Raw genomic sequence first — 19674 nt, 5'->3', positions numbered from 1 at the left:
GATCTTTCTCTCTGGCGAACTGGAGAGCGTGATCTTTCTCTCTGGCGAACTGGGGAGCGTGATCTTTCTCTCTGGCGAACTGGGGAGCGTGATTTTTCTCTCTGGCGAACTGGAGAGCGTGATCTTTCTCTTTGCCTCACAGGAGAGCGTGACCGTTCTCTAGGCCTAGAGAGCGGTTGCTGCATCCGAAACGCTGTTTCCTTGTCCTTAGCCCAGTGATGAAGTGGCTTGTACCATCTCGGTGAAAGCCTGACAGTAGGCGACTTTGGAGCTGAATCCTTCACTGGAGATTGTGATGGAGGCGTTGCATCCCTTTGCGAATGCCTGGATTCCTCGCTGCCCGACTTATAAATAATTAAATCCGGGCCAGAGTCCGAACCTGAGCCAGCCGCAGACCTGGAGCGACTGCGAGAGTCCCTCTGCTCTGGAGACCTCTTCCGCTTGGCAGAGTGATTGTCACTCACTTGCGAGCCCTGGTCATCCTCCGCAGCTGAAGCGGATCCAGACGACCTTAGAGACTGCTGCGTCACTGGTGGAGGCTGAACCACTGGAGTCCCATGCCTCGATGTCGACTTCCGAGGAGGTGAAGTCTATAAAGGCTTTTCCAACGTCGATCTTTGTTCATATCTCGACGGCGAGTGTCCTGCCGACGTTTGTGAATGCCTCGACGTCGAGCGTCGATGGTGTGACGCCGACGGAGGAAGCTTCGACGTCGAACTACCATGGTCCTTCGACGACGATGAATGCCTCGACGCCGAGTGCCGATGGGTCGTCGACGGAGAATCCCTCATCGTCGATCGCCGATGACCTGCGACGACGTAGGATGCTTCGAGGTCGATCGCTTCTTCGGGGTCGATCGCCGATGACCTGGCGACGACGGAGGGTGCTTCGACGTCGATCGCCGATGACCTGGCGACGACGGAGGATGCCTCGATGTCGAGCGTCGATATCCAGACGATGACGGAGGCTGCCTCGACGCCGAGCGCCAATGACCAGGCGACGGCGGAGGCTTCGACGTCGAAAACTCTCCCAGAGCCTTCGACGACGGAGGTCTCGACGTTGAGCCGCCCTGCTTCAACGGAGACCTCTCTCTCGACGCTGCACATCGCCCGGTTGACGGCAGCGGAGTTTTCTTGACTTTCGACGCTGATGACTTCACCTTCTTCGTCGTTGGAGACCTCGACGCCGATCCCGACCCCGAAGGAGAGCAGGTCGGGACTTTTTTCGATGTCAACCGCTTCTGAAGGCTCTTTGGAGACCTACCTCTCTCAGAAAGTCCATAAATCCTGCTTCTTTCTCTGTCCTTGATAGTTCTGGATGACAAGGACTGGCAGTGGACACAAGATGCTACCTCATGAGAGTCAGGTAGACAGCGAATACACACTGGATGTGTATCTGACCAAGCCTTCTTATGCCCACAGGCAGGGCAGGTGTCAAAAAGAGCCTTAGGCACTTTGACAAAAAATTAACCTTTTTTGAGCCCAAAAAAGGTATAACTATCTCTCTAGGGTAAAAACCCGTCGAGTGAGATCAAAAAATTGAAGAAAACACCAAGTAATTCTGACAGAAAGTAAAAAAAAGGTGGGAGCTGTTAACCAGGGTCCTGACAGAAGGAGCCGGAAAGAACAACTGACCTAACTGTCACCCCTGAGGCATGATGGGAAGCCTGGGTTCAGGGCTGCCTTAAAGGTACAGTGCCAGTTTTTGGGTTGAAAATGCTTTCATTTTCTATGTTATTGCTTTTCAATGCAGCCTGAGGCTAACAATGTCTTTTTATGAGCAATTTTAAGGAGTTATGAGTGGTTTTACTCATTAAAACATAAAATTCAAAGGATATTTGATTTAATGTGTTCTTTGTTTCCTTTATAATTGCAGTACATGTACAAGGTTTTACATGGTGTTAGCCTCTTTTTTGGGGCTGCATTGGTATGAGAAAAATAATATGTACATACATATATGTGGAGCTCGATATATGTGTTTTTACATATATATTTTTATATTGTTTCCGGGGTCCCGCACATGGGCGGGAATATTCAGTGCTTATGACTATTGATGAGGATCCCCTGGAAGAGAAATAGCCTAAATTATATACAAGAAACATTTACTTCTTTCATGTGTAATAGGAATTCCATACCAAAAAACTCAATTATATTTTATTTATAAAACGTTAGCGAATTAGTATTATTGACTTAACAGATCTAAATGGATGTAAAAGCAGTGTTTAATTTGAGTCGGTGGTTTCCGGTGTTCAGCACAGGCACTTAATTGTCAACACTGACACTTATGACAGTCTGCCGGATGGCACCACTATTTGTCTAATTCAGAGATGATCACAAAAACAGTTATTAATTCAAAATACATTAAAAAATGATAAATACTTGCACCCAAGATATTCTTATAGTTCTGGGAGCCTGGAGTAGCTTGAACTTCAATACTTGTAGGAGTGTGATGATTAGTAGTTGTGTTGGGGTTGTCATTGACAGCACTGGTAGGGGCAAATGGTGGTGGCAAGCTGCAGTGAGCACATTACATGGGCCCTGGCATTTATTTTGTTACAAATAAAGCACGGAATACTAAATGTTCTTTCTTATATAAGTGGAATTGAGAGGATAGAAGCACCATTCACCAATTGCCCATCAAAACTGAAGCACGGATTGCACTTTTCTTCATACGCCAACATTTTTTACTGCATTCTGATGCAATTTATCGTTCAACTGCCCTCCTAAGATCTTGTGCCATCTTTCAACTTTCTCAAATTCAAAAAATGTAAAAGAGGAACGCCTCATATTTAGGAATAAGTCCCTGTGGACCCCCAACTGCTAGCCCAATTCATCAGTAACTAGGCCTCCCACATCACCCTCCAGGTTGGTGTGGAAGCTAGGGGTTTTCGAATGATGACCAATTTTGCCTTATTACCTGTTAGACCAGGCATCCTTGGCATGATTTTACCCCAAACTGTTTGCCTTCAGACTTCCTGTTTTTGGCAGCCATAGGACTCTGCACACTTTACCACTGCTAACCAGTGCTAACATGCTTTTGCTCGCTCCTTAAAACATTGTAGAGTTGGCTTATACCGATTGTCATATTTAATTTACTTGTAAGCCCCTAGTAAAGTGGCACTACCTGTGCCAGGGGCTACAAATCAAATACTAGTAGTGAGCCTGCAGCACTGATTGTGCTACCCAAGTAGCACTATATACAGGTCTCTGGCCTACCATTGCAGCCTGGGTGTGTGCAGTTTTAAACTGTCATTTCGACCTAGCAAAATAAACCTTTTGGCAGGCCCAAATCTTCCTTTTAATACATGTAAGTCACCTACTGGGTAGGAGCAGGACAGCCCAGAGGGAACATTACAGTGTATTTAACCACTTGGCTGCTAAGGCACCTGATGAGCTTCCATTGACTTTCCATTGAAATCAATGGAAAGTCCATGACGAGTTACCCTTGTCATTAGCGCTGAAGTGGTTAAATAGTTGAACATGTAATTTTAAGCTTTACATGTCCTGGTAGTAAAAAATGCTTACATTCGTTCTTCACTAGTGCACGGCCTACCTCTCGCCTGTGAGAACATTGGAGTTACCTTATTGCATTTAATAGGCTGTCATTTCAAAATGGGAGCAGGTAACCATTAACATTTGGTGTTTTAGGAATTGTAATGAAAAATCCTAACTTACGGGGAAGTCTGATTTTGAATAACAATTTTAGTGCCTGCAGACTGCCTCTGGGTCACATGACTGGGTGTAGTTGACAGTTGTGCTTTAGGTATTCCTCCTAGACAGCCATACACAACGGGGGCTTTGGTTTGACTGGATGGGCCATTAGTGGAAGGGTGGGAGGGAGGAGCTGGACCCAGCCCACTTAAACTGGTCTCCACACAAAGGGCTAGGTACCCCCTGGAGTTAGTCTGGAGCCTGGGGCAGGAAAACAGCACCTATGCACTTAAAGCCAAGCTTATTGAAGCTTTTCCTCACTTCAAATTCACAACTGGATATAAATACTGGACTTCAGATACCAACCTTTCAGTATACTCCTGGACCTGGGGATAGTTTGCCAGGAAAAAGGACTTCTGTGTTGCTGAAAGGACTGCAATTCTGCTGAACTGTGGCTCTGAAGGATAGCTGCCCTGCTGTGCCGACCTGTTGCCTGCTGTCCTCTTGTTTGGGTGAGAAGGACTGGGCCTGCATCTCTTGAATCCAGAGTGACTCCAAGGGCTACTCGTCTGGCCTCCCGGTCTGAAGCCGCGGGGGCAAAGCAGACTTCCAACAACCTTGCACCTGCACTATGCCATCTACGAGTCTACCCTGCCAAGTGGTGCCACTCCAGTCCTGGACCCTTGGATGTGGGTTTACGGTGCTCTGTCAGCGTCTATGGATCCAGCAGAACCAATGGATCTCCTCTGCCGCGCAGTGCAACCTGAGCAGAACTGTTGCTGCTGTGTGAATTGGACCCATCGCAAAGACTCACATTGCACCGCATAGAAACCGTCACTGCACAACGCCTTGCAGCTCCTCTGAACTGACGCATCGCCCAGAATGCATGCCATATCATCAACACTAGACTTCACATCACAAGCCTCATCTACGGAATCCTAGCCAATAAATCAGGCCATCGCATCGCAGTCTTGCCGCATCCAGGAACACACCGCAGTGCTTCAGCTGTGGGGCGCATCTTTGACACAGATCCTTGTGACACTCTGCAAACCAGGATTTAAGGTACTCTGTTCAGTGGGCCTAACCGGGTCCCTGAAGCCAGCTCGAACTCTATCGTTGTTGGACTGAACTTGTTACTTTGTCCTGGTCCGGCACAATCACATATCCACAGGTGGTAGTTTCTGCGCTATTTTCACTAAAATCTTTATAATTGCATATCTCCGGTTCTAATGATTGGATTTTTATTATTTTTGTCTTGTATTCTTTTTATTTTAAAGTAACACTTTTTCTAACTTAGTATGGGATCCTTTTGTGTGTGGTGTTTTTCACTTCTTTACTATCTGTAGTGTTGCACAAATACTTAACACATTGTCTCCAAGTTAAGCCTGACTGCTTTTTGCCAGGTTACCAGAGGGTTGAGCACAGATTAATTCTGGGTTGGCTTGTGCCCCACCATGTCAAGGATTGTGGTTGCTGACTGGCCAGAACTCACACCCCATTCATTCAACAACCCAATTGCTTACAATACTCAAGTGAGCACAGTGGTGAAAACTCGCATCTATCAGCTCCACGTATTTAGGAAAAGACTACCTACCCTTCCACAGAGCAGCACGCATTTACACGCCCAAGTCCACATTACCCCAGTGTTATCCCATCTTCAAAAACTTCACTTGCATTGAAGAGTTAGGTTTGATGTTCTTTGTGTCGCTCACAAAGTGCAACAGTTTGACATTGCGATGTTTCCTAGCAGCATAATTGCAGAGCTATGTACCAGTTTGTAGCTGTTCTCAGCAGATACTGACCTGTTAAGGGTTCATCTGCTTTTGCAGCCCAGAACATTGGCATTCCCCTTTGATGTGTTGCTGTATTCTTGAATTGTATCCCACTAGACTACGGAGTGAGACCAAAAAATTGCATAGGTTTTGAAAACCTAGATTTTAACACAGCGAGTGCATTCTTTGCCTTGACAAGATTTTGGATTTAATTTGTTCAGCACAAAGAAGCCTCAGTTTGGGTTGAGTGGGTTCTAAGCAATAATTGCGATATAATTTAATGATCTCTAGAATGGCTATAGTTCTTCCTCCTTAGATGCAACTGATACAGGGCGAATCCGCAGCAGTAGTAATGCAGAAAGAGATGAAAAAGGCCAGACAGCTTGTTGTGAACACCAATGAAAAAATGCACTTTTAACAATAGTCCGTATTTCAAAAGGGGCACAAGAAAAAAAACTCACCGAGACTGCGGCAATCCTTTTTTGCTAAGATCTGCCCTCACTCGTTCCCCAACATGTCTATAAATTTCAACTAAGCTGCTTATTGCAGCATCACGGACCTGAAAATAGAAAAATATTTAGGTTCAGAGAGTTATTATTTTACATTTTAATAGGTCTTTAGCCTACAACTCCTTTAAACTATTATAGTAAAAAAGATTTGCGCGAAAAAAAAAGGAAACCAATTTCAGCAACTGAGCTCAGCAAGTTACATCTCTGTAAATGCAATAAACTATGTGTTTGCAAACTGCACACCGTTCAGGTGAAACTAGACCTATATTCAGAATCATACTATCAGTCTGGGAAAAGATTACTTTTAAGATTGGGTCATTGTCCATCTTGGTCTTGTGCCATTTAAAAATAGCTGCCTTCCAGTATGCTTGTACCAAACCTCAAACTTTAACATCACATTTAAGCAGGATCATCTCCTCTTGGCTGCAGTAAGAAAACACCCTTGTTTCATCCAGTCCCCTCTCTCTCATAGATATTTAATGAGAAGTTTAAGCACCAAATAGCAATGATTAAGATTATATATATTCATAACGTACGACAGGATCAGAAATGCAGTAAATATAATGCACATAGGACTCATTTCCTTACTACAGTCTAGCTGTGACATCACTACTTACCAGTATGAAGAAAATTACATTGTGGCTGAACTGCATTAACCTAAAACATTTGAATTGTGATGTCACAGTAACTACTTCCAACGACAGACATGAAGAGATAGCAAAATATCAAGTGTCATTTAAGCAAATAGAGGAACACCTAACTTTTCAACTCTTTTCTATCTTCAAACTGTTTAACTATTTGAAAAGGGGTTTGCAATGACATTTATGTGTGAAAATATATTAGGAATAAAATACCCCTAACCGCATGTATGAAGAGTTGGAGTCACACTTATAAAGTATACTCACCCATAGGCCTTCTCCTTCTCAGTTGTAACATTCTTCTTCTGTGACTCGCAATTTCCTGATAATATAGAGCAGGGAGCATGCTCTCCGAAATATTATGCTAACACAAGCATTGGTGGTAAAGCCAATTGGTCGGATGTTGGTGCCGAACGTTTGGCTTTGCAAATGTTTGTTTTGTTCATGAATGGTTTTTGTATAAAGACATGTGACACAAGTGCAGCCCGGTAGCAGTGGTAGGAGAGCAAATGGCCATCATATCAGTAAAATAAGCATTGTCGGATATATATATATATTTGTATGAAGACATGCAACATATATATTAGACAAACAGGGCTGTCTGTGCTTGTGTCGCATGTCTTCGTACAAGAACAATTCATGACCAAAACGAACATGTTTAGATACAGTTTTTTAAGTAAAACTAGACACTGCTCTTGAAGTCCCTGGAACTGAAGGGAGATATTTAGTATGCAAAGGAGAATCACAATGTGCCAGAGCAGAATGCAGTCACACACAGTAATTTAAGTCCATGGCTGAAATGGCCTGATCTCCTGTGATCGGCAGGGGCAAAATGTGAATGCCACTACAGTAGACTAATTGATGAAGAGGGCTGACTAAAAGCCCTTTTATGTACTTGTAGTACATATGTGTGTGTGCAGGGCCGGTTCTAGGATGTTTGGGGCCCCGGGCGAAGGGGAACATGCAAGGCCCCTCTAATTTACATAAGTGTGTGGTGTCCTCCGCTCTGATCTGGAACCTGGAACACTCGGAGTGAAGAGTGGTTCCAGGGTTAGCAGTTTGTTCCTTACGGAGGCACTATTGGCAAGGACAGAAGCAGAGCGGCGTTCCGTACATCCACCAACCCTACACCTCGCCGCCGCATCGTCCTGTTGGGTGCTGGGCGGCAAAACCAAGGAAGAGACGAGGAAAGGCGGTACCGGGAGAGAGGCTTCAGCAGGGCTGCGAGCGTGCGGGGACTCCAACAACCAGGAGTCCCTGCGAGACCCACAGCCAGCTTCCGGTCCGCTCTCCCTGCTGGCCCGCCCCCCGCCCACCTGAGAGTTTTAAAAACGTCCCTCGCCTTTCCCCTTGTGGGTTAGCAGTTTGTTCCTTACGGAGGCACTATTGGCAAGGACAGAAGCAGAGCGGCGTTCCGTACATCCACCAACCCTACACCTCGCCGCCGCATCGTCCTGTTGGGTGCTTGGCGGCAAAACCAAGGAAGAGACGAGGAAAGGCGGTACCGGGTGAGAGGCTTCAGCGGGGCTGCGAGCGTGCGGGGACTCCAACAACCAGGAGTCCCTGCGAGACAGACAGCCAGCTTCCGGTCCGCTCTCCCTGCTAGCCCGCCCCCCGCCCATCACGCCCCCTACATCTTAGATCCGGACTCCCGCAGCGCGGGACGCAGCACGGGGCAAAGAGCGGGCCGTTTGAGGCCGTTTGAGACTGGACTGGCCCATAGCTCTTGGTTCTACAATTTGACTCTAGCTATACCACCCAAAACCCTCCTAAGAACACGCAGTATGTCGACCCGAGAATACAAAAGTAGGGCTGCGAAGGGGAATTTAAAAAATGGAACCTTAGATGATTTCATCTCCAGGACCAATATTGCCATAGATAAGGAAATTGGCAAGATGCAACGTAGGGTGTCCAGTGAACTAGAAGCAGCGAGAAGGTTATCTCAGGAACTGGCCATGGCAAAAAAATCTTCTCTAGGGCATTTTGCTTTTGCCAAATCACCAGACCGTACAGATAAACCTACTCCTATTTTGTTTGTTACACAGGCCGAAATCCATCAGCCATCAGCACTTACGCCACATACATCTAAGGCGGAGGCCTCACAAGCAACGCCCCCAACTCAAACATCTCCAGCAAGCGGGGAGGTTAGGTTTGATATAACTGGTGAGGGAGCCCCGCTGAAGACGGCCCCTACTGCCAAATCTAACGAAAATATCGGGGGGATTCCGCACCCCATTCAAAAGGGTCCTAATCTTAACCCCAAAAGAAAGCGCAAACAAACCTCTGCCTACTCAAGGAAAAAGGCTAAGGTAGCTAAAGCCCAATTATCCATCAAGGCACTGCCTAACACATCGCCCAAACCTCCTCCCAATTCAAAAATAGAACCCAGCGTTACAAACTCAAAGGATGAGAGTGATTTAAATAATCTTGTAATTGATAGCGAGGATGGCGGGGTTCCATTTTGTACTATAAACGGGAAGGATGTGGAATTCCTGACAATTGTGTGGGGTACACTTAAAAAACTTTTAATGCCCGTCGAAGCCAGACTAATACGAATAGAAACCCAGTTGTTAGAGATTGAAAAAAGCATCTTAAATCTAGCCACTCTTAGTATAACCGATAAAGATAAAGTACCCTGTCTACCGACTGCCACCAATAACACATTATTACCACTACTTGTTGCCACACCATTACTCGCCCCAAACCCCACAAAGGCCCTGAAAGCCAAACCCATCCCAAAACCTCGGCATAAGGGTGTCAATGATACTCCTGCTAATAAGGTAGCGGCAGACACAAATCAGCAGGTGATCCCTCCTGCCCCTGCTACAACGATTAAGACAGCTACCACCGACGAGCACAATAACCCTTATTTAACAACATTGAGAGCAAAACCTAACATAAACCACTGTAGGGGCTATGTAGATCTCCCCCCTGACGTCAGGCCATACGTAGTCGTGCTCACGGGGGTGCCAGAATTGCCATATCACCACCAGGAAGACTATGGGTCACTTAAAAACAAAGTTATACACTGGCTTAACACCCACAGGCCCATACCGAGCCACCTGAGAAGTAAAATTCTCATGGTGCGTCGGGTACCCTGGATAGGCACCTCGTGTAAGACCATTGATGGTGATTGTGTGATTGTCTCATTTGAAAACCCCAATACCGCACACTACATTTACTCCTGGAATTATAACAGCGTGAATTCGTCTATGGCAACCAGACCCCTAACCTTCTTTTATCCTCCACTTCCTCACTACAACACAAGAGGAAACTGGAGTTGGATTCCAGAGAGGAAACGTATGTATGGTGGGACTTACAATCAACGGGCAAACACACATAGCGGGTGGCTAGGAGCCCCGGTCTACAACAGATTTGGGTGCCTTGAGGAAGTGGACTGACTCTCTCATAGGCTCACAACTAAATTACCTCAAGTAGACTTATCTAACTGCTCTGTCCACCCTTTGGTACGACTTGCCTCCAACCCATCGCACTGGCGGTCTGGAGATTCCAATCAATCCGCAGATGAGAATAGGCATGAAGAAGATCTTTCCACTGACCATCCTGCAGGCACTATACACAGCCCAATAATTTCAATCAATAAGTCACTTAATGCCAAAAGAGATTTAATTACTAAGTATAATTCTCCTCTAGAGGAAATGTCTCAATCAACCCTACTGATAAATAAAGGCATGCCTCATTATTCACATAGTCACTTAAGGGCAAGCGGGGCTTCTAAGGGGAAAAATGACATTGATCAGTCTGTGACCCCTGGCCGACTTTCCATACTCTCTTGGAACATCGCAGGGTTGGCTAATAAAATAGGCTCCCCTGAGTGGCTGGAATTAATAGAAGGCTACGATATTTGTTTGTTCCAAGAAACATGGGCCAGGGAGAAGCAATCCCATACAGGATATGCTTCTTTTGAAACTTTGGCAAACTGGTGTGGGAAGGGACGCCCATCTGGGGGCCTTCTGATCTGGGTGGCTTCTCATCTTGGCTGCAGGGCAACACTTCGTGAAACTGACTCAGCTGACATCCAGTGCGTAGTGTTGGAATGGGCACACGGTCTAAGCTTAGCACTAATTAATGTATATGCAAGAAAGGTAGGGGTAGCAGGAACCTCGAAGACAATTGAGGATTTAGCACTATTCCTTGATTCCGCCAGCCTAAGTTCCACACTTATCGTGGGGGGAGATTTTAATACCCAATATGAGCCTCTTCCAGACCATCTAGTGGGTATCACGAGCGATGAGGATGATCTTTGGGGGATCCCCTCCCTGGTGGTTCCACCGCTAAAGGCTTGGACACCTATCGCCACTCAAATTACCTCCCTAACGCTTTGCCACTCATTGAGGGCATGTAATGGCCGAATCGAAGGAGACAACCCACCTAAACACACCTTCAACAGGCCAGGCTATGAGTCTAGAATAGACTATATCATGGTCTCGTTGAAAGATTGGGATAAAATACAGGACTTCAGGATAGTCTCTAGGAATGATAGTGACCACAATGCTCTCTCACTAACATTTATGGCCCAGGGTTTGCCTATGGATAGGGCAGAAGAAAACTCAGCCTCCCCAGCTGCCTTGGTCCTGCAAAGCAGTAGGCGCAGAATTAAATGGCCGAAACTCCTAGAGAACCCAAATAATATCCAAAGATTGTATGCAGCTGTGGTCAATGCGCTAGAACAAGTCGAGGCCCTTAATCAGCATTCAGCTACTCCCACTGATCCTCCTGTTTTAGAAGAACCTAAGTCACCTGATAATATTGAAATCAACTTTGTTGACTTCCCTGTGCTTGGGGTTATCCACTCTGAGCTATGTACCAACTTGACAGAAGTACTAAACCCCGTGTCTAGGCCTAAGAAACCTAAGAAGACAAGAGCCACATGGTTTAGTGCCTCTTGCAGGAGAGCAAAGGCTGCATTGCTAGAGTCATTGAAAACAAGGGAGAGCCTAAGCGAAATTAGGGCAAACCGACTTGCCTATAAATCAACCCTACACACTGCCAAAATAGAGTGGGATGAGGGGAATTGGTCTGATATGACGGCCGCCCTTTACACTGGTGACAGCCAGAAATTCTGGCAAATTGTTAGGCACGGATCAGCAGAACCCCTACCCGCATATAGCACCTGCAGTTTGGGAGGATCATTTTAAAAACCTATATAGTCCACACAATTTTGAACAACTAGAGACCCCCTCAGAACACACAACGGATCAACACACCGAAAACGTGGCACCTATGGATGGATTCACCTTGGAAGAGGTTACTATGGCGATCATGGGACTGGCGCCTGAAAAAGCGCCAGGCCTCGATAGGCTCCCAGGTGACCTATATAAACACGTAACAAACATTTGGGCCCCGTACCTTACGGTGTTGTTTAACGCTATTCTGAAGGGCATGATGATCTCCCCTACTTGGCTGGGGGCAGAGATAGTACCCATTTTTAAAAGGGGTTGCCCTCTGCTCCCGGCCAATTATAGGCCAATAAGCCTGATAGACGTTTCTCAAAAGCTATTCGCCAGGCTATTGCTGGATCGTCTGTCTGAATGGATGACGGAACATGACACACTGAGTCCACTCCAGGCGGGTTTTAGAGAGAAAGTTTCAACGATGGACCAGGTCTTTCGGCTTGCCCTCATTCATTGGAAAACGGTACAGTTGGGGGGTGGCAGCCTCTACACTGTATTCGTGGACCTGAGGGCGGCGTTCGACCTGGTCCCTCGCAAAAAACTTTGGGATGTATTGGCCAAATTGGGTGTCCCCAAGGGCTTGTTGGAGATGATTATTCATCTCCACACTGACAACTTTGCACAAGTACGGTGCGGTAAGGATGGTGCCTTGTCAAATAGGTTCCCCGTTGACAGGGGGGTAAGGCAGGGCTGTGTACTCGCACCGGCCCTGTTTTGCCTCTACGTCAATGGGGTTATTCCGCACCTCAATGGGGTGGCCAACTCAGATGCTCCTAAGCTGGCAGGATCCCGAGTACCGGCGATCATGTACGCCGATGATACCTTGCTGCTTTCAAAGTCCATGATCGGTATCCAGAGAGTACTTGACGGTTTTGCGGGTTTTTGCGAGGAATATGGTCTAGAAATCAACACCTCAAAGACCAAATTTATGGTGTTCAATCCCCCCCCAAAACTCCGATCCACCCCAACTATTGCACACAAGAGACTGGAAAGGGTGAGGACCTTTGAGTATCTAGGATTTATCCTAAATGAAAGAATGACCTGGTGTACCCACCAAGAGAAAGCACTCCTTAAATTGACACAGTACTCGGGTGGCATTATGAAGCTTCTGTGTAATAATAAGTCATCTATCCGGCCTGTTGGCCCACCACTACAGATCTATAGGGCACAGGCAAGGGGGGCTGCCATGTACGGGTGCGAGCTCTGGGGTCATGTACCCTCTCAGGATTTGCTAAAAGAGGAGAATAAGTTTATTCGGAGGATTGTAGCCCTTCCCCCCAGCACTCCTCTTGTTCCTCTAAGGATGGATCTTGGGATGCGACCCCTTGACGAAGAACTGGCTTTCCGACCACTAGCATATTGGCTCAGGATATGGTCTGTCCCGGAACTAAAGAGCTACAGACAAGGACTTCAGGAGGTGCTTGCAATCCCTAATGCGGGAGAAATCAAATGGCTGAAATTTATAAAAACAGAGCTGGAGGGTCTGGGCCTTTTGAAATTGTGGTCCGACCCTACAACCACCTGCCCACTGCTTCCCAAAAAGTTATTGGCCAAAACATACCATGACTGCAAATTAACAGCTCTGCACCGTCATCAAAATAACGGGTCACTAACTGACTCATTTTTATGGACTAAGGACACTTATACCTTCGAGCCAGTACTAGATAATCTTTATCCCTCCCTGCTTAGGAAACTCTATTTACAATGGAGACATGGGACTCTCCCGCTCCGAGTATTCACAAGCAAGTGGAGTGAACATGCTAATAGTGTATGTCCTGTGTGCAAATTGGCTGATGAGACTGAGCTCCATGTAATTTTTTTCTGCCCTGTTTATCACGTGACACGTAGGAAATGGATTATTCCCCTGTGTAGAAATCTGAAATTTACTGAATGTTCGGCCGCCTTCAGAGTCCTTAAAACTGACTTGTCCAACCACATTGTATTTACAGTAGCCAAGTACCTTGGTGCTGTTTGGTCTCTTGGGAGTAAATGTATCAAGGCTGCTTAGCAAACAATTTATACTGCAATCTGATGAAATTTTTTCTGCTTATTTTAATATTTTAAATGTTTTACATGTACAAATGTCTTTTATGGTAAATACTTTTGCCGAAATAAAGAACAATAAAGTAAGGTTCCAGGGTTCCAGATGAATCGGTTGGCTCAAGCTTGTAAGGATCAAATTATCTTCTCTCCAAACACTTCAAAGTGACATATTTAGGGCTCTGGAAGCTGCTTTGTGCAGACTCCTCCTGGGCCGCAGCTCCCATCTCTGCCACCTACACGCACCTTTTTCACAGCTCATATCGGGCTGAAGGTGTGAGAATAGCTTGGGGGCTGAGCGTTAAAACAGTGCAGACTGTAAAGTGCTGACAAAGGGTGTCCTGTAGTGTCTCTCAATGGGCAGCCAGGCAGGAGGCCTAATTGCAGGACACATCTGCAATGAGGCCTCCTTGCACCTGGCACAAGATGAAGTGTCCCCCTACCCTAGGACTCCCTACAACATCCATTCTAGGCCCAGGGAAGAAGCCCACTCCTGTAAGCCCAATTACAAACAGACACCTTTCTTCAATGCGATCGGCAAGGGCACAAGATGTTTGGTGGTGTGTTGCATTGGTGCAGGGCCTCATGCTGGTGGGCTGAGAGCATGGCCCTGAACAGCTGCCTATGCCAGGGGTGTCTCTCTCTATCTCTCTCTATCTCTCTCTCTCTCTCTCAAGACAGAAGTGGCTTGCTGACTGCGGGTGCCAAATTAGGAGCAGTGCTCGGAATCTGGGTTCCGCCATCCCCAAAATACCATGGTGCTCTTAGCCGCTTTGATATGAAAAGAAAAAGCGCCATATCCCACATGGTCACTTCAAGTGTTTTTTTTTCTTCTTTTAACCGAATGCCAAAATCAATGCATTTTGCATAACTATTTACAGACATTTAACATTGGGACAGATACCGAAACACTCTGGTCACTGGTGTTTGTCCCTCAGTGATTGCTGTTTTTTTTGTTTTACACACCCCCTGTGCTCCCGCTGCCCTTTCCACTGTGCCCACAGGCATTTTGCCACCAACAACTGCAGCACTGTTATTTAAGTGCTCCGGTGTAGATGGCGAAACATCAGTCGGCATAATAAATGTGTGCCAAAGTCCACATACCTCTGCTAACAAATAGCCTCGGTCACAATATGGATTGTCATTTTGTTTCAAAGACAAATTCCTGATAATTAAATATTTAAAATCTGTCAGTGCAAGTAAAATCAAAAACTGGATCACCTAGATATAAAGAACAAGTTACTTAACTTCCGTAAACCTGTTTCTGATAGAGACCATTCTAACTGCAGATTTCTCACCTTTCAAATATTCCCCAGGCACCAGACTTGATCTGGAAACTTTTGAACAGTACTTCTACATTCTGGTAGATGGCGCTCCGGAAATGTCATGCAGGACCTATATAGGTATCACTTCCACGTACAGACATCAGTTGCTTTCAAGGCTGTCCATGCCCCTAGATGCATAGCCCTAACAGCAAATTGGCTTTGACCGACCAGTACTTAGATGCCTAGACTAGGGATCTGATTGAAGGGTAGAGACCAATTCACAGAACAGGGAGGAGGGGAGGGTCGGTTAAGAATTTGCAGTTTGAGTCTCTACCAGAAAAGGTTCTACCAAAGGTAAATAACGAGTTCTTCTGATAGACTGCTCACCGTAGATTCCTCACGTTTTGAATAGATACCAGAGCAGTACCTATTAGGAGGCAGGTATGTAAATTGGCTCAATACAAGAAGTCCTGTCAAACCAAGCGGGCAAAATGCTTCACTCAGTGAACCTGGCTGTCCAGACAGTGGAGCTTTGTGAATGTATGGAGCGATGCCTATTTAGCCGCCTTACAGATAGCCAGGACAGGAACTCTGCACGACAATGCAGTGGTAGCCACTTAGGCCCTGGTGGAATGGGTTCTCAGATCTTCTGGAGGCTGCTGTTTGTCCAGTGCATAGCAGATCTTGATACAGAGTACGATCCAACGAGAGATGGTCCTCTTCTGCATGACTGTGCCTTTTTTTCACCCCAGTGAATCCCACAAAGAGCTGATAGTCCAGCCAGTGTTCTTTGGTACAATTGATGTAAAAGCTCAGCATTCTTTGAGGTCTAAGAAATGGAGTGTCTTCTCATACTTAGAGGAGTGAGGTGTAGCATAGAACGCCGGAAGGTGATGGTTTGACCAATGTGGAATGGCGTCACAACTTTTGGCAAATAGGGCGCTTGTGTCTGCAGAAGCAGTTTGTCACAAAAGAAGGTGGTGTGCGGGGGTTAATGCAGAGAGCCTGAAGCTCACTCACTAGCCACACCAAGGTGATGGCAATGAGGAACACCGTCTTGAGAGTCAGGAGCTGCAAGGGGGAGGCGTGAATTAGTTCAAATGGATTGCACATCAAATAAACACCAAGTTAAGGTCCCACTGAGGCATGACAAATGGAGAGAAAGGAAACATGTTAGAGACCTTTCAGAAAAACACATCACAACCAGTGATATAAATAATGAGTGTAGGTCCGGCAACCGTGAAAATGCCAAAAGAGCCTATGGTACCTAGCCCCTTACTGTGCCCAAATCCAGGCCTTGCTGAGCAAGAGAAAACACAAAGAGAAAAAAAACTGAACATCAAACACCTAGCCTTGAGTGGGTCAATCTGGTGTGTGCCACACAAAACCACAAATTTGCATGTAAAGTTTTTGTCAAGGGATGCCTGGCTGCCAAGATGACATCAGCCACCTCCGCAGGAAGATCAAAGGTGTTCCGCTGTCGCCGCTCAAACTCCATGCATGAAAGTGGTGATTGCGAAGGCCTGGATGCAGAATCCTGCCCTGTTGTGACAGTAGGTCCACTCGGAGTGAGAACTGTATTGGAGGACAGAGGCTCAAGCCAGGATTCCTGGATACTATACTCTCCGTGTCCAATCTGGGGATACTCAGAGGACATGAGCCTAGTAATTTCTGATCTTCTTCAGAACTCAGGGCAGGGTGGCATCTGCAGTAAGGTGTGCAGGAGTCCCAAGTTCCAATCTAGGTGGGACGAGTCCCATAGTGAAAGGCCCCTTGGGAACACCATTATGCAAAAGTGCTATTATTGTGCACTCTCAGAGGTGCCAAATAGATCAAGCCAAGGTTCTCCTCATGCGCCACCTCGGTGTTTAACTGCCACTCGTGATCTGCTAAGCGTTAATAGCTGAGCTATTCCACCCTAGCATTCAAAGATCCTGCCAGCTGGTTCACCAGCAGGAAGACACCTTGATTGCCCAGCCATTTCCAAAGGAGTAGCGCCCATGGCACAGGGTCCCTGACCCCCACACCGCCCTGTTTATTGCAATTCCATATGGTGGTGGTGTTGTCGGTAAGCACCTGCACCAGCCTTCCTTTGATGGATGGCAGGAAGGCATCCAACAACTGGCAGATGGCCCTCCGCTCCAAGAGTTTGATATGGAGCCAGGCCTCTACCACAGATCACCTCTCCCAGATGGCTGCTGCAACCCACAAGGAACCTATTGGTGACCACTGTCAACTCTGGGTTGTGTAAGGAGAGGGGGACTCGGATGTAGAGAGAGGGGACTGCTGCTGATCCATTCACGGTACAGTAACACCACTGCAGATCTTTCACATTCTCCTCCAAGATCTGGACATGGATGGAGAGGTCACCTTCATACTGGGTCCACGGAGACTTCACATCCAATTGCAGAAACTGCATATGTCACACCTGCCGTGCATGACCAGCAGGAGGTCCTCAGCCTCGGTAACCTCAGAGTCAACCTTACTGAAATCCAGGACAGAGGCTTATTCATAGAACAGAACCGACTCCAGAATGGCTCAGATGAAGGAGTCAGGTGTGACGTCAGCACGCTGACAGTGAATGCCAAAGATGACAGAAAGTTTGCCATAGTGTGGAGGGGGTGGATGACTGCCTCAGGCAAGTCAGCCATCAAGGTAGGAGAAGACTAGGACCCATGACCGCTGAAGGTTAGCTGCTACCACCATACCTTTTGTGAACACAGTGAGGCACAGGGGAGACCAAAGAGGAGCAAATCAAATGAGAAAGCTCCTGTCCGACCACAAACCGCAGGTATCTCTGATGTCCCTACAGGAGAGGTACATTGAAATAGGTAACCTGCAGGTCCAATGCCACCATCCAGTCTTCAGTGTTGAGAGCAGCTAAGACCTAGGCCAGTGTGAGCATCTTGAATTTTTCCTCTTGGAGGAAGGTGGTGAGAGGGCACAGGTCTTTGGCACCAGCAAGTAGCAGGAATAACAACCACGCCCTAATTCTGGTACATGCCCCATTTCAATAGTCCATTTGGCCAAAAGGGCTTCCACTTCCAGCCATCTGAGGGGCAGATGGTCTTTCATCACAGGGAATGTGGAAGGAGCAGTAAAGTAGCAGAAAGGTGAAGGTGATGATCTGCAAGACCCACTTGTCTAATGTAATGATCTGCCAACCCAGCAAGAATTGTTGGATCCTGCCTCCAACAGGGTGGCTGTGCTCCACTAAGGGCACGCTGAAGGGGTTTTGGCAGGTGGGGCTGCAGAGGTGGGGCATTGGAGTGAGAGACACTGGCCCTGACTGCGGGTCATTGGCTCCATAGCCCCAACACTGCTGGGCACTTTGCTGAGGCTGAATTGGGTGATGTTGAGAGGTATTTCTGCCAAGCCATGAAAGGAACCCAAAGAGCATGCTGTCACACTGTTGTCCTTTAGAGCAGAATCTGCCTTGTCCCCAAAGAGGCACATCCTGTCAAAAGGCAAGTCCATAATGGATGATTGGACATCACCCGAAAAAAAACTGTTGACAGCAGCCAGATGTGGCGGTGAATCGAGACATTGCCAACTTCCCGCCCGATGAAATCAGTGGTGTCCAAGCCATGAATTGTGATTTTGGCCGCATTACTATCTTCCTGAATGGCTTTGTTTAGGACAGGTCAGGGGCCTTCTGGGACATCTAGGAGAACTTGAGCCACCAAATACCAAAGAGAGTGGAAATAGCATCCCAGGATGCAGCTGGAGTTTAGAGACCCGAGGCCCAAGCTAATGAGACAAACTACCCTCTGCCCAAAGGACTTTACTTGTTTCGACTAGCTACTGGGGGAAATAGTGAGAAAGATATCTGTGAGCATCCAACTTGGATACACCTGCACCACCAAGTTTTCACTGGAGTAGACCCGAAACACAAATGCAATGTCTTGCAATCTGGCAACTGACTAAGGGGAAGGGGGTAATCTGTAAGTGTCTAATTGAAGGCTATAGGGGCTCAGTAGATGTTTACCCTGGCTGGAGCACCTCTGTTAGAACATTGGTTCTGGACTTCAAAAACATTCCCCACTCTACACATGACCATGGCCTAAGATACGCTCTCTTCAGTGGCAGGACTAGGGGTTGAGAGCCTAGTTTCATCTTCCGCTTTGTAATAATTGTCAATATCTGCGCCAAATGAGGAATGCCGCCACATGTGTCCTTCCTTGTGGAGATAGTAAGTCAAATGGGGGAAGTGGTACCTCTATGGAAGCCGAGTGCAGTCTCAGTTGAGAATGTAGCAGTGCAAACTCGGAGTCAGAGAGCACAAAGGGGACCTCATCCTTCAGCCTCGGCATCAAGGCTCCAAGAGCCAGCAAGGAGCATGGCGCTGGAGTTGGAACAGGAGGAGGCCCAGTAGGGGATTCGGCAGGTCCCACTATCACAGAGGGTGAGCATGCTGGTGGCACCCCAGATTGCGGGTCTTGCAGCTCCTTGAGGCCTAAAGACATGCCAGAAAGAGTCGGTAAGGATCCAAAGAGTTACAGCATGGCCTCATGTAACTCCTCAATGGGTTTTAGTGTTTCAGAAGGCCCCAGAAACTCCAATGGTGCCGAGACGATTCGTGTGATCTACTTCAAGAGTGAGTTC

At 46.9% G+C, this 19674-nt stretch overlaps 1 protein-coding gene across 5 annotated transcripts in view; it reads right to left on the bottom strand.

Moving 5' to 3' along the window:
• Positions 1–19674, bottom strand: part of CLASP1 (cytoplasmic linker associated protein 1) — a 1618163-nt gene that overhangs the window by 1340557 nt on the left and 257932 nt on the right. For all 5 annotated transcript variants that reach the window (XM_078682066.1, XM_078682063.1, XM_078682065.1 and 2 more), the window contains exon 7: positions 5884–5981. In XM_078682066.1, coding sequence (XP_078538192.1) covers positions 5884–5981 — 98 coding nt within the window. The remainder of the gene's footprint in view (positions 1–5883; positions 5982–19674) is intronic.

Source organism: Lissotriton helveticus, chromosome 3_1, assembly GCF_964261635.1.
Source record: "Lissotriton helveticus chromosome 3_1, aLisHel1.1, whole genome shotgun sequence".
In the NCBI taxonomy this organism is placed as follows: domain Eukaryota; kingdom Metazoa; phylum Chordata; class Amphibia; order Caudata; family Salamandridae; genus Lissotriton; species Lissotriton helveticus.
This window is presented reverse-complemented; position numbering and strand designations above follow the sequence as displayed.